Source organism: Phoxinus phoxinus, assembly GCF_949152265.1.
Source record: "Phoxinus phoxinus genome assembly, chromosome: 20".
Classification (NCBI taxonomy): domain Eukaryota; kingdom Metazoa; phylum Chordata; class Actinopteri; order Cypriniformes; family Leuciscidae; genus Phoxinus; species Phoxinus phoxinus.
In genome coordinates, this window is record NC_136895.1 from 19,470,894 (window position 1) to 19,496,717 (window position 25,824).

Sequence of the window (25,824 nt, forward strand, 5' to 3'; positions counted from 1 at the left end):
GGTTCTTCAGGGGTTCTTTGCAGTGCTTATGGTGCTAGCACCACTGCCATTTTAAGAACCTGTTAAGCCCAGTTTGGTTCTTCAGCGGTTCTTTGGGGTGGTTAAGGTGCTCTTATGGTTCTACATAACACCATTTGACAATATGGCACTTAAAGTGGTTCCCCTATGATTACAAGCCAATAAACCACTTTTAGTGCTATTTAGCACCATTTTTGTTTAGAGTGCATGTTGTTAAGTAAATGTATCTAACTTTGAGGATTATTAGATATTTTTACTTGGAAACAAGTCACAAAAACACTAACAAAGAACACAAGAAGTCTTTTTTGCAGTGAACTGTGTGTAAACATTAGAATACTCTGTTTTTGGAGTCGTTTGCTAGAACTTTAGGGGTGTTTTGGGAATGATCAATGAATAAATAACTGAGAAGATTGTGCAACTGTACATTGAGGTCTTATTTTAACTCTGGAGATTACTGAGGTCTCACACTTTCTGTTTTATGTAGTAATATATTCTGGTCCTCGTCATTTTTGGAGCAATTTCACTACACATCACCCCATTTATATCAAGCGTGTTACTTCGTAGGCGAGTAGGTGCTGAATTTCTTTCCCACCGCAGTGCAGATAGAACTGGATAAGATGTGTATTACTTTTGTGTGAAATGACAAATTTAACTTTGTACAGCCAAGTGTTTTGACAGGAACAGAGGGATTGTAAAAGAAGAACACTTGATGAAAACTTGATCCGAAAACTCAGGCCTTGAGAAAGTGTGAATATATGCAGTATGAGTGCAGGTTTTTGAAGAACGTGACCTAATGTGATGATTTTGGAGATGGCAATAAAAGCAGATGAGTTTTAAATTACCATTACTTCCATTAAATTGTCAAGCTTAAAAGTTTTACAACCTACAGTACAATCCAGTTTAATGCGCCAAGACCAAGTTATCCAGAGGTTGCAACCCACTTCTGCAATCAAATTCTTTCTGGGAAGTGAACTGGATATTCAACGAGAGATTTTTATTTTGTCCATTGGGAATTGACTGGATAATGAAAAGTGGGTGTTGCGAAGCAGAATGAAGGCAGATGGTTGAAGGAAAAGGGTTGAAAAGAGTGCATTTCAGATTCAGATGTTCCTAGATTAGGTTAAGGATTTGTTTCATTTTCTTATGGAATACAATCATGCACAATGATAGCAGAACCATGTTTTTGAAAAGTATAGTTAATGGGACTATTTTGACCTCATGTTGACAGTACATAACAATATCATGGCCCTAACATCTGCGTGCTGACTTCACTGGTTTCTGCACAGCCAACTTCCTCCACACACATGTGTTTATGGGTGTGGGTCTTTCTCTCCAGAGCCCCTCTTCATATCTGGTCCAGGGAGCAACTGCAGCTTGTTTGAATTCAAAGGGTGGGGCTACAAGTTCAGATAGCCGACATGAGGAAATATGAGGTTCATATCTGAAAAACACCAGAGAGAGACATTCAAACAGACAGGCGGATAAAGAGGTGAGACGTTCAGCACATGGCCCTTTAGCTGCATACACTATCAAACTCGAGACTAAGTTCCAGTCAGTGGACGTCAATTGGTGAAACGAGGCAAGACAACCTGCTGGTAAGTTTCAGCTCTGTCATTCACTCCACTTTTTTTTGCTGTCGTGAGACCCTCGTGTAGCTTCGTAAGGACACGCTGCCCTTTCGCTGGGACAGAAGGTGGGGACATTAGATCCACGCTGCAAGGCAACACCTGCAATGTAACTAATTGTCGGTCTCATTCTGTCAGCGGCGACGCTTTCGAATTTGACAAATAAGACTCATCACAGGCGCCTGGTCCTTCGTGTCATTTCTGCCTTTTCCTGGGAAAAGTTTGAAATAATCCACAACACCTTAATTAGCTTCCCAACGCACGTATTCCTCCTCAATGTGACTTTATGCTGAAGTTAGGACAAAAACTTGCTGTTCGCTGACTGATTTGGAATGTTAAACATAGTTGGCAAACTCTTCACTAATTCCAGTTGAATTTAGGATTAGCATGCTGCTAAGCTAACAATGCAATAATTTAATAAGCATAAAAAAGTAAATAGCACTCATAAATGTTAGGTAAAATATTTTTTGTTTGACTAGAATTTTTAATTATTGAATGATAAGTGACTATCTAGTCAACTTCAGGATCAAAGTCAGGTGGATTCTGATTGGCTGTCTATGTTTTTAGCGTTTATCCAAAAAAAATTCTGAAAAGTGATTTCAACTATATTGTTCCTCTGTTTCATTGTGCCATTCTCATAGAAAATGTGTATAGCTCTTGTCCTTAGAACGGGCCTAAAGAGCACAAATTGAGAAAGAGTCCAGTAGTTGATGTTAGCATGTTGCTAAGCTAACAACATGATACTCTAATAAAAAGTACATATGACTAAAACTATTGATTAAAATAGTATTTATAGTAGATTACATTTGTTATTAATCTTTTTCAGTATTCAATTAAGCTATACATCTTCCAAAGACACATCTTTCTTCTTACATTTATTTCCATAGGCTAGCTTCTTAATGAAGCATAAAAATTACAGTAGGCTACACTCACAAATATTAAGTAAATTGAGATTAAAAAATAATAATTCTACAATACTTTTTAAAACGATACTTTTCAAGGTTTAACATATTAGAAGTCTTGACATATCTGCCATTTTATTACAAAGAATTGACCGTTCGCAAAACCCCGCCCTCGAACGGTTCTCGTCCAATCCTAGCTCAGCAACTGTAACTAAGGAGAAGGACCTCCGTCAAACATTCCGATTTCAGCAAGATAGTGAAACGATGCGCCTATGGCAGTGAGGTCTGCACGGGCTTAAAACTTGCTGTATTTTATGATTGCTTGCAACTATTATTAAAAAATAGGCTACATGTACAAACACCGTTTCACTACGGCACTGCGGCCCCCTCATCAGTCAGCAAACAAGAGGAAAAAAAAGAGAAAAAGCAAGGACTAACTAATTACGAAACTTTGATGTGGTTGAACAGGTACAAAGTCACAAATTCCTCTGGAGCTCAAACATTAAACTTCAAAACAAAGTTTGCGCAGTTGCACAACTATTTACACAAATATATCCTTTTCAGTCGGCTACGAGTTATGAATGATGAGAACCGCATCGAGAGTTGATGGTTTCAGCGCGTCCTCTGATTGCAGTGTTGTGACTGATATAGCGCGCGCGGGAGCACATGCGCAAAACAGTTTTGTAAAATGATATATGATCAAATAAAAATGATTGATATATAATTTTACAAAACTGTTTTGTGCATGTGCTCCCGTGCGCTATTCTGTCTATACTTTCTGTCGTACTCTGGAGGATATGTCTGCTGCATTACTCCAAAACCAATCACTTAATGTATGGATCGCAACCCAGCCATGGCTATGGTTCTCAATTGTTTGACGGGCGTAGTAACAATAACTGGTCAATTGTCTCTTATTGATTCCAGTCAAATTTGATGTTAGTTTGTTGCTAAGCTATCAACCTCATATTCTAATACGCATAAAAATGATAGCACCCATTCAATTTAATAAAATACTTTTTTTATTAGACTACTTTTTATAAGAATGTTTTTAATTGGTATTTTGTGAAGTGAATTTTTAGTCGACTCCTCCACCATCTTGGATACATTGTTCACGTAGCTTAACCCATTCAGACGTAAATTTAAAATATTCTAACTGACCCACCAGCATGAGTTTTTCAAGGCGACCGTTATTTCGAATCTGTCACTTTATTGTTTTCATGGTGACGGGTCATTGCTTGTCACGTGACACAGCGCAACCACAACACAGCGCTGAATGAAAGATGATCTGCTTTTATGTAATTTTTCCTTTTTTATTAAAAATATTCACACATTTATTAGCTATAGTATGAAACACTGATATTCCGTGGGTGTGGATGTAGATGTGTTTTGTTGTATACACCTTTTCTAACGATCGCGTTAGTTGAGCTGTATGCGCGTGATGGGCGGCGCCATGTTAGTTTGTGCCACAGTTCAGAGAATCGGATCTGTTGGATTTACAACACGTCAATTCATCCACTTCTCCCGAAATACATGAAAAGTAAGTGGCTGGTGAACTGGGAGAAGAATAGGGTAAAATGTAAAGCTACTGTCTTTTTATATTATAAAGGATTATTATTGCCGCTTCCATAGACATCAGTGTGTATTTTACAACATCAAATTCATTGTTTTTTTAGTACTTATGTGATTCTTAAATGTCTTAAACCTAAAAACCTTAAACCTAAAAACTAAACATTATGTGGTTGAAAACACTGAATAGTTGTTATATATATGACAAGCACTCAGCGCGTCCGTCTCTTGCTCAACGCGCCAAAGCACGTCTGAATTTAGCAGTTGATCACGTGATGCACTGACCATTCTAATCACAGTAGGTGTTTCTCAATGTCAAGGATACTTCCTTGACAGGACGCGTCCTTCCAAGTCATTTCCTTCAGAGGCTAGGCGAGGATCCTCTTTAGGATTCGAGAGAACACGTAAATGGAACATTCTAGCAAGTGCAGGTCATTGCGTCCGTTAGTGAAACCCCGCGCACTCTAACGGTACGTTCACACGGGGCGTGAGCGTCAACGCTTCCCATTGACTTTGAATGGGTGACGTCAAGCGTTGCCGAAAAGGATTGTGGATCCGTCGGCGGCGCTTCACTGGCGTTGCTCGCGGCAGAAGTTGAGAATTTTTCAACTTCTGCCGCGAGCAACGCCAGTGAAGCGCCGCAGACGGAAGCGTCAGCCAATCAGGATCGCTCTATGCAAATACAGTAGCCAGGCGGCAGCCAATCACGTTCATCACGTTCATCCTGTCATTCCTGTCTAATTTCATTGGCTGACGCTGCTATGACCATGGCGTCTGCCAAACTTCAGCCACGCCTTCCGTCAAGCGTTGACGCTGAAGCCCCGTGTGAACGTACCGTAACGCGAAGCGGAGGGGTCTTGAATAAACCTAAAAGGGTTGTATTCGCTGTAAAAACTGGCTCGCTATACATTATCCCGCTTATTACATGGCTGCCTACCTAACAAAATAAATCAATAATAATAAATCAATAATTTGTGACAAAATATTGATTTCAAAAGGAGTTTATTGATTTCAAAATGATTGTATTGCCTGAGTGAACAGAACTGCGTCCATAGCAACATTCTAGCTGTTAAAACACATGCAATGGTAAAATATGTGAAATGCCGGTGACGGCAAACAAGCTAACAATTGTTAAAATGACAGGTTAGCCATAACGTAATTTGTATAATTTGTAATATCAATACGGTAGTAATTTGTACTGGCATTTAAACGTTAAACTTTACTTATATGACGGTTATAACAAATGTATGGTAACGTAAATATAGCCTACTTGCATTTAAAAGCATATTGCCCCGTTATTGCTCAGACTCCGCTAACATCCGACATTTTGTATTTTTTTTTAAACAAGATAGCAAAGCTGCGCGCATAGGATTGTGGGCGATTTGATAGAGCGAAGAGCGCGAAGTCTACACATATGCACACTTTCCTGTATATGGGATATTTTCCGAACGAAGGACTCCGCCCTTGGTTGAAATTCTGAGGATCCTCGACATTGGAACAGTCCTTCGACGGATGTCGATGACGTAGCATCCTCGAAATTCCGGCTTCCGAGGATCCTTCCTTGACATTGAGAAACGGCTACTGTGTGATCGTCTCGAACGTAAGCATGAGAAGTAGCCTACTTTACACACAAATATTGAGTAAAATGAGTGTTGTTTATTATACTACACTTTTTGATTGCTATAGTATTTAATCAATTATAAGTGTATATAATCCTAATTTCTTGAGTCTTCCGCCATCATAGATTTTTTTTTTCACTGAGCTTGCACTGCATTCTGGGATATCCTTCTTTGTAAAGGATACGGTGCTGCCTTAAATTTTTTACCAAAAGGGTATTGTAGAAGAAATAGAATTACTTCAAGCATGTTTATATTGCCTTGCTGTCACACAATTTAGCCTACCTCAGCATAATTTATCTTTAAACACAGTTGATATGTCTTTAATTAGCTGTATATGTGTATATGTGAATCTATTACTGCTAATCTCCTCTTTTGAAGATGACCCTTTTGGTTATCATATCCGAGACTGTGTAAAAATCGTTCTTATTGGGGAGGGAAACTCTTTCAAAGCCAAATGAAAATTGCAGCATGTACGTGAACTGCCCGCAAGATCGTCAGTAAACAGTTTCATATGTTCTTGACTGATAACTTTGAACGCTCACCAGTGTTTCATCCAACGATTAATTTTCTAAAAATAAGGGCGTGGGACTGTATGCGTGCAGTGGCAGCCAATCCGAAGCCAGATCTCGCTTGGAGATTCTGTGAGGCAGCCAACAGCTTCACACAGACAGTCTGATATCAGACAACTGTCGACACTTTCTGTTCGCAGCTGATGTGTCAGAGCTAACTGAGACTCTCATGCAAGCCGTTTCTTGGTAGATGCACCAGTATTGAAGCAAATACAGAGTTAAAAACATGATTATACATACACTTGATTTTGAACATGTGCTTGTATTTTAAAGACTGAAATCCTCTCGATTCTTTGTCTAGTCAGACTACATACCAAGTCAGACATGGAGGATTTGAATGTGACTCACAGCCCTTCACTATCCATAAACCCAACTGATCCAGCTCCACAGGACACAACATGGATTTTACACAATGCCACATGTAAGTGTGTTTATTCACTCTTTCACAAACTCTTTAGTGATTGCATGGTTCTAACCTCACTGACTTGAAAAGTATTTAAAGTGATAGTTTACCCAAACATTGAATTTGTTTATTCACTTTCATTTTGTTTCATCCCTGTTATTTATTTAATTTTATACATTTCTTTTTTTTAATTAAAGAAACTGTATGTAAGAAATGTATTTCATTTAATCATAAAATGGCCCTGATATGTCAGTAGACAGTAAGAAATCATGTTCATTTCAAATACTTATATCACTGACAACAGCAGTCCGGCCAGGATATTGTCATTTAAAAGTGAAGTTGCAGCCCTCAACTGATGTTGATGTTGTCATGTTGTGTTTTGGCCTGATGCGCCACCCTCCACCTATCTACCAATCACGAAGTCAGTAGTGTTTCGGCATCCGGGTTGCCAGCTCTGCTCTAGTCTTGCCATTGGAAGCTCCTTGTAGCAGCCGACGTTCCTGCTGGATCCTGCAGCCTATCTGGCAACCTCGAGTCAGGGGGGAGGGGATACACCGCTCTACAGTAATTTGAAAGTGATTGCAGTACCAGTTTTGGCCACAATTTTACATTCGGTTCCTTTAATGTATTTTTATATTATAACATTAAGATAACATAATTGTTTATTCACTTTCATTTTGTTTAAATCATGAAATTATTTATTTATTGGTTTACTCATTTGTTTGGGATTTTGTTTGTTGTCATTGATATATTACATGTATTATTTATTATATTTGATATAATTATTTATTTATAACATTCTTCAAAAAATCTGAAGACGTTGAGATCTGAAAGGACGGGAAAAGTAGGACGACAGGAAAACCGAGTAAATATAGAACTTGGTGTTTTGTGATTCTGGTCTGGTAGTGCTTTGTTTAGGTTGGCCTTTGATTTGCTGCCTTTGAAAAGTGCACGATTGGTGTTCATACACACAGCCTTTTCATGATATCCAGCTTTGAGCGAATGTAACAGCAAGGCTGGCGAAGTGTGTTTTGATTCTTCAGACTCCTTGTGTGTGGATTGTGTTTCAGGGTCATGAAACCGGTTTTCCTTTTGGATTAACACTAAATAACCTTCTCTTAATATATGAGCAATATCACATGAGTAGCCGTGCGATATGGCTCTATTTCGGCACGGCTGCAATTCGGCCGTAGGCCATAGATGAATAAATATAGAAAGTTAAAGGGATACTTCACCTCTGGAAAGATGAATGTGTATTTAAAATGGGTCATGTATGTAGTAAAAATGTGAAATTATTATGAGGGCCGCGGGAGAACGACGCTAGGCCAGTGGTTACTGATGAGCGGCACCTGTGAGACACCGGTCTCGTATCTCTCACGGAGGAGCGGGAATTTTCTTAGCAATGTTAAAACGCACATCAACCGATCACTTGTTTAGCGTTCATGTAAACACTACATTCAGATTCACCAATCGGAATGAATTCAGTTAGATTGAAACAAACGGTGTATAAACAATGAATGGCAACTTTAGAAAGTAAAAGCTTTTTGGACGATCTCGACGGCCGGAAATGTCCGGGAAAAAGGATGTATGGTCACCCCTACTACTCAGCTTTCTCCACAGAACAAGGGCCTCTTAGCTTAGCTTCCAAAAAAAGATGGCTGACACTATTTGTACATTCTGTGAGTGAGATCCCACCCTCTATTGGTGGATTGAAAACATGCGGATCTAGCGCCTTCTACTGGTTGTAGTCTCTAGCCTCTGACCAAAAAATCATCCGATAACGCAAAATTACGATTTTTGCGTCATCTGAGGATTTTTTCCAGACAAAAAAATACATAAATCTCTCGTCTACAGGTTATCTACTGATACAAAGCTTAATGCTAAATGCTGAAGTATCCCTTTAAATTATACTAACTGTAAACTTTTTTTCTTTGTTCAGTCCTATTGTGTCCTCAAATATCTTGGAGTCATAGTGAAAGGTCGAAGATACTGATTCAATAGGCCTACCTGTCCACACATATTCGGACATCTCTTTAGATGGACTGTGCTTTGACTGGCAGGAAAGTGGAGTGCCTGTATATTTTGCTGTTGTCTGAAAGATCTCCATGTTGGAGCAATAAAAGGCTTTTCTTCCAGTTGCGTTCCTCCCTTTAGCCGTTATAGAGTGCCTCTCGCTAAACAAATTGCACATCACTCCAGCGCGCGGGCCGGCGTAGAGCGAGCAATGTTTTGAAAGCTTGAGATTATTGGGCTGCCCTTACGTGCGGCAACTTAAAGAGAGAGATGGAGAGCGTCGTATAACAGTTATTGTGCGCTCACAAAAAGGACCATAACAATACAGTATGTGCTAAAACCCCATTTGGCTAGTAATTGTTTCTCAAGGGAGCTTCTGTAAAATAATTTTTGTATGGCTTTTCCGTGATAAAACCGTGATAAAAATGAGTTTTGACAGCTAATAATTAATTCAGGGGAAAAATGCTGTCCAATAAAGTTGCCTCATATTTAGTCAGTCACATGATGATATTTCAGTGTGACATTGAGGGAACGTGCTGAAACCTTTAAGCCCTATTCAGGCGATAATAGCTTTGTCCTTTTCAGGTGTAAAAATTGTTTTAAAAAATTGCTATTTGAGTTGAAAATGTCTTTTTTCTCTTATCGGCCAGGCAAAAATTCCTACATTTTTGGATTGAGTTTTGATGTACTCAATGTACTGATGTACAATGGTGTATTGATGTTTCTGTATTTGGTTGTATTGTATATTTGCAGCTCGTTTCTGTATTTGGTTGCGTCGTGAGTATCGTTCGGATCATTTTACTGACTCTCTTGTTCGATCTCGTTCATCAAAATGAACTAATCTTTTTTCGAGCCATTTCGTTCATTTAAGGGGCTTTAAATGTTATACTTTCCCCGAACACATCCACCTACGCAATCGTGATCATATTCTGAGTTAAGAAATCATAAAGAAACACAAATAATTACTTTACCCTCCGAGTCTTTAGTTCACTTGTCATGTGACAGACGCAATGAACGGATTGTTCATGAACGACAGATTCATAACAGCTACAAGTGTATGCACTACTTGCTTTATGCAAGCACTATCTCACTATACAGGATTTACCCCATTATACTTTATCGACACGAATTGGTGTCAAACTGCAAACGTCCACCCACAAATAGTCTGTAAATAGGCTGTCTTTGAGTTCACATGAACAGCGGTTAAATTACTCGCCGGGCTGCAGAAGAATACCATAATTCCTCCGTTCAATTGGGCCTAAGACATCGAGAGTCACGCAGACCTATAACAACCCAGCCACAACATATTTTGGGAATAACATGCCTTCCTTAACCCAGAATGGATTTCCATCCATGGATTTCCACCCAGAATGGATTTTTCGCGCACAGATCAATGGCCTCGTTTATATTTTTTTCGACGAATCTTTGAGTTAACATGAGTGGAATTTGCACCGCAGCGCCACCACACCTTGATGCTCATGACAAGAATAGCATGTATAGTTATCTTTATTGAAGTGAATTACCGGTAGGTTTAAATCGCAGTCATGCATGAATGAGTGATATTTTTGCTATTTTACACATAATCCATTCCACGATGATCACATTGCACAAAACTGAAATTGCACGTTAAAATAACACATTGTCAATATTTTTGAGACCCCCCAAAAGCTCCCCCTAGCTCCCCCGTAGTTCGTACCCTGGTTGTGAGTGTTTGCAGCACTTTTCTGTATTTGGTTACGTTGTGAGTATTTGCAGTGCATTTCTTGTTATGGTTGCACTGTGAGTATTTGCAGCTTGCTTCTGTATTTGGTTAGCCTACATTGTGAGTATTTGCAGTGCGTTTCTGATTATGGTTGCGTTGTGAGTATTTGCAGCTCTTTTCTGTATTTGGTTGCGTTGTGAGTATTTGCAGTGCGTTTCTGAATATGGTTGCGTTGTGAGTATTTGCAGCTTGCTTCTGTATTTGGTTAGCCTACATTGTGAGTATTTGCAGTGTGTTTCTAAATTTGTTTGCAATCTGAGTGTTTCTAAATTATTTGCAGCTTGCTTCTGTATTAATGAAAGTATTAATCAAATCTTGTCAGAGAATCATTTGAACAGGTTCACAAAACCGGTCTGAATGATTCATTCAGGAATTCAGCTGATCAATATGTTCACAGTTGGACTATTCGGTCATGAAATGGATTGATAGAAATGTTCACAAATGTCGAGTCGAATCTTTTGTAGTGGTAGAAAAACTCTGACATTACCTATTCCAACTAGTGCCTGATAATGCTGAAATTACCTCACATCCATGTTAAACAATTACCGTCTGAATAGCACTTAAGATCTTCCTCTTGTCTGCCTTACCTTGATAATGTCATGTAACGAAACTTCTAATTTTTCGGAATTCATAACGAAACTCCATCTCGAAACTTTCATCTCCAGGCTGTGGTTAAAATGTCTTTTGAGATTTATTGTTATTGTGCTTCCTTAGATCTGGAGGGCGTCCTCATCTTTTTCTCGTGTGCCAAATCGATTGCAGGTAAACTAATCTACCTTTGAAGTCACCTGAATAAAGAAGCCCTCCAGACGAAAGCTTTTACCGTACATGCCGAGTGGACAGGGAGTTGTGGGATTGCAGTCAATGGGGCCTGTCATGGTTTCCATGGTTGCTGTCTCCAGGGAGACGGCAGATGAGAGAAGCATCCTTGCTGATATGGGCTCAGATTATATGTGAGTGGATGTTAAACTTCATGAAGACTCATTTACGTAACTTGAATGTGGTATTTTTATAGTTTTATAAACAATTTGCCGTACTACCCATCCCATCAAGAGTTCCACATGAATGTTGTTTTAAAGATTTAATTCAGTGATAATGGTTCAGTGATTCAGTGAGTTGTCAACTCGAGAACCAATCGGATCAAATCAGTCAAATTGATGATTCGTGAATTAATTGTTCAATCCGGTTTGTGAATGTATCAGTCCATTTCACAAGCAAATCAGTTTTTAGAAACAAGTTATTTTGTGAGTGAATCTACCATTTAATTTGGTGAGACTGGTTGTGTGTGAATCATTCTCTCATTCTATAATTTATTCAGTAGTTCAGTCAAATTGTTGAGTGAATCAATCATTTAAATGGGTGAATGAATTAGGGTAAGTGTACCTATTAAGCCCATGTACCCTTTAAGCCCACTTTCAACTTTGAAGTCTAATATAAAAAAGAGAAAATCATATTTTTTGCTGCTCCTTATTTTAACCAATCCAGTGATTTGTAACTTACCTGACATTTTTTATTGCATGTTAAACACATTTGGCAATGTTAAGTTAGCCCCACTCATGTGCATGCGGTCTCAGGGGACCTCAAACAAAGACACCCAAAAACTTTGGTGTTTCTGGACCCTTCAGAAATCAACACATTTCTGCAATTTTCAGTCATTCTTTTGGTAACTACATTGATATTATGTCAAATAAGAGATAAATGTATTGTTTTTTGTGTATGAACAAATAATAATTCATAATTTTATATAATTTTTCTTTAAATGGAAAGATGAATTTTATTAGTTTGCGCTCAAAGCTAATCTCAAGGTCAAACCATTAGCCTTACTGGAAGATAGACTGCTGAAGAATTAAGCATGTGAACTACAAACACTAAATATTTTGTGATTTATTTTACATTAATTTACAAATAAATACATCATAAATTGTTTTGTTGGGAAGATTATTTTCATAAATTAACTTTTTGTAAAGATGGGCTTAAATGGTACAGCGCCATAAAACGCATGCAAACTTGAGTCAACACAAGCTAACCTTGAAGGAAAAAAACATAACATTTCTCAATGTGGGCACAATGGAAATTACTCTGATGCTTTGTCCACAGTATATTTAAGCTCCTTGCATGTCTATGTAAACATATATTATATTTTTTAAAGGAAAACTGTCTTTTTTTTCACCTTTACTGACTGTGGAACCATTTAAGCCCACCTTATGTGTTTCAATGAGGAATCCCTCAAATTACAAAGTTTAATCAACTTTGTGAGAGAAATTGTTTAATGGCCTATTAATTGGATACTTCATGTGGAATTTTGACATCATGTGGAACCAAGCCGACTCAAGGCTCCATACTTAGGACATGGGAGGACCACTACTTTTTCTTATAAACCATGTCAATATCTATGAAAAAAAACTAGACTTAGATTTTGGTGGGCTTAATAGGTACGCTTACCCTATTCAGACCAGTTCTGTCAATCATTCAGACTGATTCTATGAATCATTATTATCATTTTCACCAACAGGTCTTTCGGTCCAACTTAAGAGAGTAAGTCAATTAATTTGTTTAGCCAATGAATTATTCAGACCAGTTCTGTGAACCAATGAAAAAATTAGACTCAAATGAACGATTCTTTAACAATTTAGACACTAATACCAACAACGTGTCATATTTAAGGTCCTGGTAATCTTTATTTACTGCGTTCTGCTCCGTCTTTTAAGCCGTGAGTGTGGAAAGACGCATTTGCAACATTGCATTTACTCACCCCCATTGTGATCCAAGATGTCCATGTGTTTCTTTCTTCAGTCAAAAAGAAAAGAAGGTTTTTGAGGAAAATATTACAGGATTTAGAAAATGACCGTTCGTTTCGTCAGATTAGACCATTATTTCTGCATTGAAACTGACATTTGAACCTTCAAACCGTTGGTTGCCATCGAAGTCCATTATATGGAGAAAAATCCTGTAATATTTTCCTCAAAAACCTTAATTTCTTTTCGACTGAAGAAAGAAAAAACATGGACATCTTGGATAATATGGGGGTGAGTAAATTATCAGGACATTTTTATTTGAAAGTGAACTACTCCACCATCCGGATAGAATCGAAGTATACTTTGGACTTAAGGCTGTTATGATCCAACCAATTCCCAATAGATAATATTAAATCCTGGTCTATTTTTTTTTCTCATTGACCATCCTGTTTTAGATAACATTGCATTGATTTTAATAATGTCATTCATGTTTATTAACAGGGTGATCTAACGTTGATCAAGTGGACTACGAGTGGGTGGACCTCAAGGGGGTCAACGTTTAACTGATTAGCATTCTGCTACCAAAAAAAAAGCATTCCGCTTTCTCCATTGACTTCCATTCAAAATGTAGCCGCATTTCGTCAACATAGTAGATGTCTACCAATGACAAACTGTTTTGTCTGGAACTTTTGTTGGCTTTTGACTTCTCAAGACAGTTGTTAACAAAGGAATTGGAAGACATTAGACCTCCTTGGTTGACCTGCTAGGCCGTGTTTGGTGAACTTGGTTAGGGCCAATAAGGGCTGTCATGTAAAACCATAAGCTAGTCTGACTTCAAGGCATTGAGAAGCGTCTTTGACTTTGGACCAATGTCCATAAATTCGCCAATTTTCCACTGAGAAGGACAAGATTAGAAGAAAACCCCAGAGACTTTAACAATTCCACCGCTGACATGAACTTGGAAGGACACAGGGTTAAGGGTTAAGAATACAGCAAAGCGGTTCACACGTCTGCTGAAAGAGGACCTGAGGCATTAGATGACATGAACATTCACTTTAGCACGATCCTAGCAAAAAAAAAAAAAAAGGAGTGAAAAACTGAGGTGTGGGTTGTGATTTCTTCTACTGTCGCCACATTCTTCTCACTTAAAGCGGGACCAGCACACACACATATTCTGAGTGAAAGAAAGATGGGATGTAGACAGGAAGTAGATATCTAGTCACAATTTTTCTGTTGCCGTACAGGCAGACAATAATTGGCATTGAGCGATCCGGACAACATGAGTGTACTGGTAGTGTGTTTTCACACTCCCTCGGGAACAATAATAGCCTCGGAAATAACCTAAAGCTTTAAAGTGGAAACTCTAGCATGCTACAGGAGAAAATGGACACAACTGTAAGTGTGTGCTACAGACTCTCTCTCTCTCTCTCTCTGATACACACACACACACACTGCGTCTGATTAAATGGGAGTGTCGGTTTATCGTAGGCTCTCAGGGAGTCACGGACGCTGAGCTACAGGACTCACACACAGTGTCTTGCAGGCCTGATAGCAGCGTTCTCAACTCTGCATGCTCTGTTTGTCCAAAAGTCCCAAGACCACCAGCCAAAATACTTCTGTTTGCATTCGTCTAATTTAATAGAAATAAAAGTATTATTTATAAGACATGATTTATTGACATCATGTGAGTGAAAGGGTGAATAGAAATATGTAAATGTGTCATTTCTTAGTATTTACTATATCCCCCTCTAAGTGTACTAAGTAGTCAGGGTGTGATGTCATCAAAACCACCATGAGTGATGACCTTTAATCTTGTTTTTTCTGTTATTTAGATCAACAAATTCAACAGTGAACAGATCTTTTAAGTGAACAAATGTTTTAAGTGAATGAATCATTTAAGTGAACATATTTAACAGATCTTGTAAGTGAACAAATCATTTAATTGAAAAGCTCTTTTATGTGAGCAGATCTTGTAAATGAATGGATATTTTAAGTCAATGGATCTTTTAAATGAATGAATCATTGACTGGCCGAGTCATTGACGGATTCAATGACTTAAAAAGTTACTTAATGAATAAGTAAACAAATAGAACATTTTAGTTGGTTCAAAAGATTCTACTGTGATGAATCAAAATATTATATTTAAATTGTATTTTGTCAACATTCAATATGGTGAATAGCTAGTTGTACATGTTTGAACAAATCTTTTAGGTGAACAGATTTATTTTTAAGTGAACAAATCTTAATTCAACAGATATTTTTTGAGAATAGATCGTTTAAGTAAATTGAGTCATTGACTGAATGAGTGATTCAGTGACTCAAAAAGACACAAAGTAATGAATGAGTAAACAACAGTCATTCTAGTGAATGCATTAAAAAGATTCACTAGGATGAATCATATACCACAACACTAGTAGTGAATCACCAAGTACTTGTAGACTATATTTTATTCCAGGAGTAAACAAAAACAAAATTTTCAATAGAGTAATATTTAATGAACACTTTTATTGAGCTATCGCTATATGTTATAATTTAGGCTACCTTATGCAACTGAAAATACTTCCATCCAGTAGACATCATGAATGAAATGGTAAATTTGCGTTTTCTATGAAAAAAGAATCTGGTTTTGATGTGGTCTCAAATATTTAGAGCTGTGTACAGTACATGTCTTCATTTAGCCTACCTTGCATTGCTATTGTGCCTACAATCATCTGTTACAATGTCTTTACCCAGAATCCCTCTGTTCTTGTCTTCCTCTATCAATGAGAGCGGTGACAGCAGGAGCAAGAGACAGTGACATATTCCCGTTGCATTCTGGGATGTGAGTAGACAGGGGTGCTCGGAGTAATTATCAGTTTGGTGGTGCTGTGCATCTTCAAGCACTTCACTGGCGTTCTGGAGGCTCTTAAAATCGTCACTGTTTGTCTTAAAAGACAAATGGCTTTTGCAACACATTTAACCTGTGTAAATGTAATGTGACATTTTTTAAATCAAAAAAGAAAATTTAGTAGGAAATAATGTTGGCTACGCCTAGGATTTATTTAGATGATAGTTATTAAAAACAAAATAGAATCAATTTCGATGTCATGATTTTATAATATATGCTGTTTGTGAATGTAAAAGGCCTGCAAAGTTTTAAAGATCAAAGTTTGTGACAAATGGAGTTGGTGTCTCCCAAAGTCGTCAGTACCTCCAGTCTCACTTCCTGCACATCACTGTGTATCAAGTGCTTAGGAAGAGCTAAAATTGAGTTATGGTAACATGTTTTGTTTCCGAAGCACACTGTAAGCAGTAGAACAATCACAACAGACTGGGTCATCTGACCAATCAGAGTAGACCAATCACAACAGACTGGGTCATCTGACCAATCAGAGCAGAGTAGTCCAATCACAACAGACTAGGCCATCTGACCAATCAGAGCAGAGTAGTCCAATCACAAAAGACTGGGTCATCTGACAAATCATAGCAGAGTAGACCAATCACAAAAGACTGGGCCATCTGACCAATCAGAGCAGAGTAGTCCAATCACAAAAGACTGGGCCATCTGACCAATCAGAGCAGAGTAGACCAATCACAAAAGACTGGGCCATCTGACCAATCCGAGCAGAGTAGACCAATCACAAAAGACTGGGTCATCAGACCAATCAGAGCAGAGTAGACCAATCACAAAAGACTGGGCCATCTGACCAATCCGAGCAGAGTAGACCAATCACAAAAGACTGGGCCATCTGACCAATCCGAGCAGAGTAGACCAATCACAAAAGACTGGGCCATCTGACCAATCCGAGCAGAGTAGACCAATCACAAAAGACTGGGTCATCAGACCAATCAGAGCAGAGTAGACCAATCACAACAGACTGGGCCATCTGACCAATCAAAGCAGAGTAGACCAATCACAACAGACTGGGCCATCTGACCAATCAGAGCAGAGTAGCCAATCACAACAGACTGGGCCATCTGACCAATCAGAGCAGAGTAGACCAATCACAACAGACTGGGCCATCTGACCAATCAGAGCAGACTAACTCTCGGAAAGGAGGGGTTTAGAGAGAGACTGAATCTTTGAAAGAACCGTTTTCAGACTCTTTGAAATGATGTGATGTGCAATGTATATTATGAGAAAATCAAAGTGTTTTTTGACCTTGGATGCACATAAACCTGTTGTAGGAGAACCATTAAAATAACATAATAAGGGCACTATAATAGAAACCAAATGTTTCACTTACATGTTCCCTGAGACGCTGAGTTCAACAATACATCTTTGAGATCTTTGTGAATAGCTGTCATTTACCCTTTATATAGACATGGTATTAAGTTCAGCTCTCAACATGCAGGAATGAAACTCCCACATGAGAAATGCCTTATTGAAAAGATATACCAAAACCCCTCCTTCAATCTCTTTGTTTCATTAGCTAAAAATGGAATGTGCAATTACAGTGTGGTTTGGTCCCACTATACAGCTTTGACATCTAATGAAATGTTCTCACACATGCACACAAGGAATAATAACATTCTTCACCTTTTGCTTCCAATTTATTCCTGGGAATTTTCCTTCCCTGAAATGTGCATCTTAATTGCTCTGTTTAGAATTTTACAAAGAGAAAAAATGCAGTTGATAGCTACATGGTTTTATTTTCAGCTCCCATGTGAAAAGAATGTTAACTTCAGGTAGAAATTAAATCAAAATGCATCTACAAAATACATATTTGTTTTGTTATATTGGGACTTATTACATCTAATAAAATATGCAAATATATGCATTTGCATATTTTATTATTATAAGTGGTGTAGAAAATTCACATATTTTCTTTTTTTATTGTTCAACTCAATGTTTGATACTTGACAGAGCAATTTTACAATAGATTATATAATTTTAAATGTGCAATAGAATTTAATTATTTCATAAACAAATTTGCCTTTTGTCAGTTTTAAGATAAATGGACAATAAAATCAAGGAAAAATTTCTAAAATATTATGATATATTGTTAATATGATAATTTGCTGGGGGGAAAAATAATAATACTAGATATATATATACGATGGATGGATGGATGGAGAGATAGATGGATGGATAATGGATAAAGTTTTTGCAATATGTTAATTTAACAGAACACAATTTTTTCTTCTCATTTCATTTATCATTCCGTAGCTTCCGAGAAAAAGCTGAGTTGTCAAAACAGCTTCTGGAGAACATCATACATTTTTTCTTCCTATTCTTTCAGAAATCTTTTTTTTTTTTTTTTTCTTGAGCAGATGTGTTGGTGTTGAGGGAATATTGACGACAAGCTTTCTCATCAGACCTAGAGCTTTTTGTGTTTGTTTTTTGTTTTTCCAGCAGCAGCGAAAAAGATATAGTTTTGCAGGAATGTAATTTAATTTAGTGTCCCCCCTCGCTGAAACACACATAGGCGGTCCACGGATCTCTGGAGATCACCGACACGCCACTGAAACCAGTTTCCACAGACTATAATAACCCATGCCGTACTGAGGCGGCTGCTCATAATGCTTTTCAAAAAGAAAGCAACCTGCAACCAGGGTGTGAATATTGGGATTGGGTTTTAAGTTTGTTTTTATGTTACATATAAATACAGAGCAGAAATGTGAAAATTAGGTTGGGATAGATGCAAACAGAAGTCATACATTTCTGAGTTCTATCCTTAGCAGTTAGTACATGCATGAACAATTATTGTTATTATCTGTGTTGGCAAATTAATATGCCTTGATAAATATGCATTGGTTAAACAAGGACAAGAACTGTGTTCATTTATTAACCTTTATATATAAACTGTATTATATAACATTACTAAATATTTTAAATGTTTTTTTCAGGAAAAATAATTATATAAAGAAATACATATTTTCTCCTAAAGACATGTAAAAATGAAAATAAATATATGCAGTTACAATTTTTATCTCAGAATTCTTATATAAATATAATTTCATATCTACACATATAGGCTAATTAATATAATAAAAAATATAATTTTATAATAATTTATAAAAATATTTTTGATCAAAAGTTTTAATGTCACATTTCACATTTTATAATCAGGAAAACATTTATTTCATTCATTATTTAACTGTGTGTGTGTGTGTGTGTGTGTGTGTGTGTGTGTGTGTGTGTGTGTGTGTGTGTGTGTGTGTGTGTGTGTGTGTGTGTGCGCGCATGCGTGTGCCACACACACAGACATATATGTTTTACTTTCATTATTTTATGTATTTTATCACTTTAATTTTTTTATATATTATTCTTATTTTAAAGGAGCAAGGGAAGCCCTGTCTTTCATTATGATTAGCAGGCTTTCTTTCCATCATTATGAAGCCTGCTATAAAAAGTTAACTTTTTTTGTAAATTTTACACGTTTTAAAAAATGAGTTGGCCAACTATATCAAGTTGCTTTGATAGAAACGTAGCTCTCGTTTGACAGAAGAAGACAGTTTGATATGCTTAGCTTCGCTATGAGAAAATTTTCCAGTCACATCTGACAACGGCAGCCGCAAGTAATGCTGTAATACCACAAAACACCCAAACAACCCACCTGAAGCCTCCTCTGCCCTGTTACCCTCTCTCTGTCTCCTCCCCTGCAATAGCACCCTACTGAGGGCACGTAGACGAATCAAAGCTCGTGGCGCACGTCAGCGTTGACGATTACGTCTGACATCTCTGACGCAGCCATGCGTTTGATCCGTGCGTTTGATCACCGTGTACGTTTGCGTGTGTGTGAGTGCTGTAATGAAAAAGCGAGCTGGCGTGTCCGTTCTTTCTGGGAAAGTGCTGCATGCCTCCTGTTGAGACGGCTCGTTGTTTTTCGTGCCAGGTTGGAAGGGCTTTGACAGGTTGAACACGCAGACGTAGACTCACTCAGAAAGTCATTTTGCGATTTATCATAGAAGAGCTCTCTGATTAAGTGCTGTCTCTGTCTTCTTAAAGGAACAGTTCATCTGTTTTTACACACCCCAAACCTGCAAGATTTTCTTTCTTCCTTTGAATCATTTGATGGTGATCACTTTAAAGGGTTAGTTCACAAATTATCCCATAATTGACTCACCCTCCTCAAGCCATCCTAGGTGTATATGACTTTCTTCTTTCAGCCAAACACAATTTGAGTTGTGTGTAAAAAAAATATCCTGGCTGTTCCAAGCTTTATAATGGGAGTGAAATGGTACCATTGATTTTGAAGCCCAAAAAAAGCACATCCATCCATCATAAAAGTAATCCATATGGGGTTAATAAAGGCCTTCTGAAGTGAAGCAATGTATTTTTGTAAGAAAAATATCCATATTTATAACTTTATAAACTATAATCACTGGCTTCCGGAGTTCTGACCCAACAGATGACGAATTGATGAACGCGAAAGCACAGTGGATAGAGCAAAACAAAACGCGTCTAACAAAGTCTAATGACCATTTTTAAAGAGACATGTCAGAGGAGCTTGAGTTTGTTGCCTAGCTCTATTTGTTTGAACCGCGAGAGGCGTCTACTCTAACCTAAGCTTACGATACTGCTACAACCTATGTCATGTGTCGGGTGGTCAGAGGTCACTCTTCCACCAGAACAAGACTTTCGTATACAGTTTTTAGGGTGGTCAGTTTGAACCACTGAAAGAGGTCAGTTTGAGCCATTTAAAGGAACACTCCACTTTTTTTTGGAAATAGGCTCATTTTCCAACTCGCCTAGAGTTAAACAGTTGAGTTTTACTGTTTTCGAATCCATTCAGCGATCTCCGGGTCTGGCCGTAGCACTTTTAGCATAGCTTAGCATAGATCATTGAATCTGATTAGACCTCTTCTGTAGTAACATTGTGTACTAAGACCGACAGAAAATAAAAAGTTTTGATTTTCTAGGCCAATATGACTATGAACTAGCCTATACTCTCATTCCTGCGTAATAATCAAGGAGCTGTGCTGCCGTACCAGCAGGCGCAATGATATTACGCAGCGCCTGAAAATAGTCCCCAGCTCGGTAACTTCCAATGTGACCGGCACTAAGTTTGTAATATCATTGCACCTGCTGGTACGGCAGCACAGCTCCTTGATTATTACGCAGGAATGAGAGTATAGTTTCTAGTCATATTGGCCTAGAAAATCGCAACTTTTTATTTTCTGTCGGTCTTAGTACACAATGTAACTACAGAAGAGTTAAGTTTTAAATAGGAAAAATATTGAAACTCTTTGGTAATTTTTTTGAGAGAGATGCTAACGGTCTAATCAGATTCAATGATCTATGCTAAGCTATGCTAAAAGTGCTACCGCCAGACCCGGAGATCGGCTAAATGGATTCGAAAACGGTAAAACTATTTCCAAAAAAAGTGCAGTGTTCCTTTAAGTGAACACTTTTAACCATTTAATGCAGCCACTTTGAGATGGTAGTCTCTTATCCATTTCATTGAATCATTTAAGGTGATCACTTTGAGCCATTGAAAGTCATTGAAGGTGTTTATTTTTAATCATTTAAGGTGATTCATTTAATACGATCACTTTGAGCCATTTAACAGTAGTCACTGACTCATTAACTTTGAATCATTTAAGCGATAACATTGAATCATTTAATGGGATCACTTAAGGCCAGGGAGTCATTTTGAATCACTTTATATGGTCACTCTGAGTTCTTCAAGGAGGTATTTTTGAACCATTTGAAACAGGTAGTCACACAGTCAATTATGTGGTCACTGAGTCATTTAAGGGGGTCTTTGAGTCATTTCATTCAGTTAATGGAGGCCAGTTTGGGGTCACTTTTTACAACTTCAATTTGAGGTCACTTAGAGGTGCTAAATCAGGTTAGCCCGCACCTTTTCAGTCACATCTGCTTATGTGAGAATGTACCCATTGTGTCTCATTATTAATTGAACTACTTCAGAAATAATCGTCCTAATTCGGGCCGCGTATACAGTAAGTCCACTTAAAAAAGCCGGAGTGAGTTGTTCTGTCTCTTTCTTTCACATTGTGCCAGAGTTAATGAGAAAAAGGAGAGCATCTGTCAGATATGTGGAGCTCGGTGCCCCAGAAGTACCGCCAATGTGTGTCTATATGTGTGTGTAAATGAGTATGTTTGCCTGTGCGAGCTCTGTGCCCCAATAAGACCAGCTGTAGATTTCAAGGTCTACATGGGCTCATAGCGCCACTGTATGGGGCCCTCAGAGAGCCAGTGAGACGCCGCGGCATGCCATGATGACAGCTGGGAAAATGATGGCTTGGATAAATTAATAAACTGCGAGAAGAAAGAGAATGCTCTATCTAAATAAGGCCATGCCTCGTATGATGAGCTTATATGCTTTATTAAAAGCACACTGTACTCTTCTTTAAAGAGAAAGCAGGCAGAAACAAGTTTGTTATCCATGGTTTCGGGTTCATATCTGTGTGAAATCACAGGCAGACATCCATTTTTCATTGATTCTTTGCTGTTTTCAGCTGCAAGGAATCATGGGATACTATTCAGAATAGAAGATGAAATCTCCCAGTGCTCATGTCGTCTCGTATCCAGCGCCTTACTCTGAGGACGTTCACCAACTCGCTCTAATTGTCATTTCCCATTTAAACATGTCAAAACATAGCTGAAGCGCATTGTTAGCGCTAGCTAGCTCGAACACTTGTGAACCTGAGAACATGATTCCTGCCGCTGCTCTTTGTGTTAAATTAGATTTCGCAGCAATGACACATTGTGCTTGTGACACTCACACGGCTCAAACATGTTCGGGGACTATTTTCAGAAATAACACTTGTCAGTAAGGCTACGGTGAATTGTTCTCTCAGTGTATCGAGCATGTTTTTTGTGATAAATTACTTAAGGTAGCTCTTTCTGTTTTGACTGACCACAAAGGAACAGCCTAGCAATATGCTAAAACACACTTGCAACCGCCTATGTGCTAAATACTCAAAAGATGCTAACAACCGAATGGCAGTGTGGTAGAAAATGGTCAGAACACATGTTAAATTCACTCCAAACACATTAGCAACAACACAGCGATGTGCTAAACCACTCAGAGCACAGTAGCAACCACGTAGCGATATGCTAAAGCAACTCAAGACACATTTGAAACTACGTACTATGTCGCTAAAATTACTCTGAAAACACTAGTGTCGTAAACGTACTCAGAAGACACTAGTAACCATATATCTATGTGTTCAATTCACTTCAAACACATTAGTAACTGCATAGTGATGTCCTAAAACCTCTCCAAACACAGTAGCAACCAAATAGCAATACACTACAACACTCAAAACATATTTGCTGTGTGCATTAAAACTACTCGGAAAATACTAGCATGGTAAAACATAGTCAGAACACACTAGAAACCACATAGCAATGCGCTAAAACCACTCAGAATACGGTAGCGACCAAATATTGATACTCTAAACCAATTCAAAACACATTCTAAATCTGCTCAGAAGCTACTAGCAATCAACGATGCGTTAAACCACCCAGAACACCTTTGCCCGGTTGCATAAAGCACCTTAAGTGAAATTTTCCCTTAAGTTTGCCCTTATGTTTCCCTTAAACCTAAGGGTGTTGCAGAAAAATACCCTTAAGTGTTACTTAACGGTTTTTTTAAGTGAAACGTCATAAACACTTAGAATTTCCCTTAAATGCTGTTTTTTCACTTAAGTAATCCCTTAAAAAGCGTTAAGTGTTGCATAAAACCCCTTAACGGTCATTTCCCTAAGTATAACTTAAGGTTTGGAAATCGTAACCTTAAGAGTAACGCGGACAAAAAATAAGACGACATGGCTGAATTTATGGAACGAGCTGAAGATAATTATGTGCCAAGAATAATTTTTAGGGATAGGGAGAACCCTATTGTTGCATGAATACCGTTTTGTTCGACGCGCAATATTTGACATCACTAACAAACTAGTACGGCGCCCTTGACCGTGTCACACATCGCAACCACTCTTTACCTGCGGTGTTACAACTGCTTATAGCACTGCGTTTTTTTGCAACTGGGAGTTTTCAGACGATAGTGGGAGATGTTTTCCACGTTCATAAATCGTCTGTCAGCAGAGTGGTTCACCGGGTTGCGGGGGCTATTTCCCGCTTGTGTTAGTGTTTTGCGTATCTATGGCAACAACAGACTTTTATAACGTGAATCCAGGATCGCTGTCGTGAAACACTTAAATGTTTCCCTTACCTAAGAGAATCGTTTAAGAGATTATATGCAACACCCTTAAGTTATTCTCTTAGGTAAGGGGAAATCGCCCCTTAAGTGTCATACTTAAGGGAAAAACTTAAGGTGCTTTATGCAACCGGGCACTTATCAATAGTATAGTAATGTGCTAAAAGCAATCAAAACGCCAGCAATCGGCTATGTGCAAATCTACTTAAAAAATACTAACAATCGCATGGCAGTGAGTTAAAAATAGTCAGAACACACACACATTTAAACACATTAGCAACGAACACAGTAGCAACCACATAGTGATACACTACAACAACACAAAACACATTTGAAACAGTGTGTGGTAAATCTACTCGGAAAATGCTAGTGTGGTAAAAATAGTCAGAAAGCATAACCACATAGCTATGCGTTAAATCCAAACTAAATACATTAACAAGCACATAGTGATACGCTAAAACCATTCAAAACACATTTTTAACCGTATATGTGCTAAAGCTACTCTGAAAACACTAGTGTGGTAAAAAAAAAAAATCAGAACACACTACTAACCACATAACTATGGGTTAAATCCACTGAAAACCATGAGATCTCATGAGACTAAAATGTGACGAGATTTCGCGTTGAGTGAAAAGCTGTCTTGCGATATCGCCATGCCTGAGCATGAGGGTGAAATTGGCATAGAATATGACACTGCTACATTCACATTACATTACAGTGCCCACCGCGGCACCGCCTCCACTGTCGTTTTGCTGTTTTTATAGAAAAAAAAATTATGTTATTTCAGCCAGCGCAAATACCTGTATTCACATCCTGTTTTCGGTCGAAGTCCAAAGTAGTCGATTGTCGAGTTCACGCGCATAGGTTTAGTTACCTATGATCACGCGCGTGAACTCGAATATGTTCTGTTCTGTTTACCCAAAGGGGGTTATCGCTGCTCTCCCTGCTCTTTTCAGGGAGTTTTTGCCCAGAACAGAAGCATACCGCCAATCCAAACTGTATGCTAATTGTCAATCGTAGTTGGCGATAGTGGTCCTAACAGAAATGTCAAAGAAATGAATTTGAAAGTGAAATTAAAACGTGAGCTTCTTCATGTGCGCAAATTAGGCTGCATACAACATCCTGTCTCCCAATATCAAACCTATCTCTGGACTGTGTAGTTTATTAACTCTGTTTTGGTCTCTGTTTGCACTTTGAATATTGAGAGAGTACTTTGATTCTGGTTGCACTTGCATTAATTGTTTGCACTTAATAAGACGAAGAACAAACTGTCATTTGTCATTTATACTTTTTTTATTTCTATGTTCAATTTGTGGAATGGAGTTCAATTAGGAGGTCACACACCGTCTCAATCGGAAGTTCTGGAAGCTCATAATTCATGTACAGTAAGGTCTGAAGGGAATCATGTGAAATCCTACAGGAGAAAAGCCAGTCAGTTGAGTTTGTGGCAAAACCTTTTACAGTGCTTGTATATATTGTTGTCTTTCAATGCATATTATAA

The 25,824-nt window shown here is 38.1% G+C and overlaps 1 protein-coding gene across 2 annotated transcripts in view; it reads left to right on the forward strand.

Annotated features, from left to right (window-relative positions):
* Positions 1-1,443: 1,443 nt before the first annotated feature.
* LOC306988300 (uncharacterized protein) overlaps positions 1,444-25,824 on the forward strand; it is a 40,811-nt gene continuing 16,430 nt past the window's right edge. The window contains exons 1-2 of one of the 2 annotated variants that reach the window (XM_079593169.1): positions 1,444-1,613; positions 6,601-6,720. In XM_079593169.1, coding sequence (XP_079449295.1) covers positions 6,624-6,720 — 97 coding nt within the window. In that variant the 5' untranslated portion in view covers positions 1,444-1,613; positions 6,601-6,623. Of the gene's footprint in view, positions 1,614-3,962; positions 4,083-6,600; positions 6,721-25,824 lie in introns of those variants that run through there. The other variant, XM_079593168.1, reaches the window with a different exon arrangement.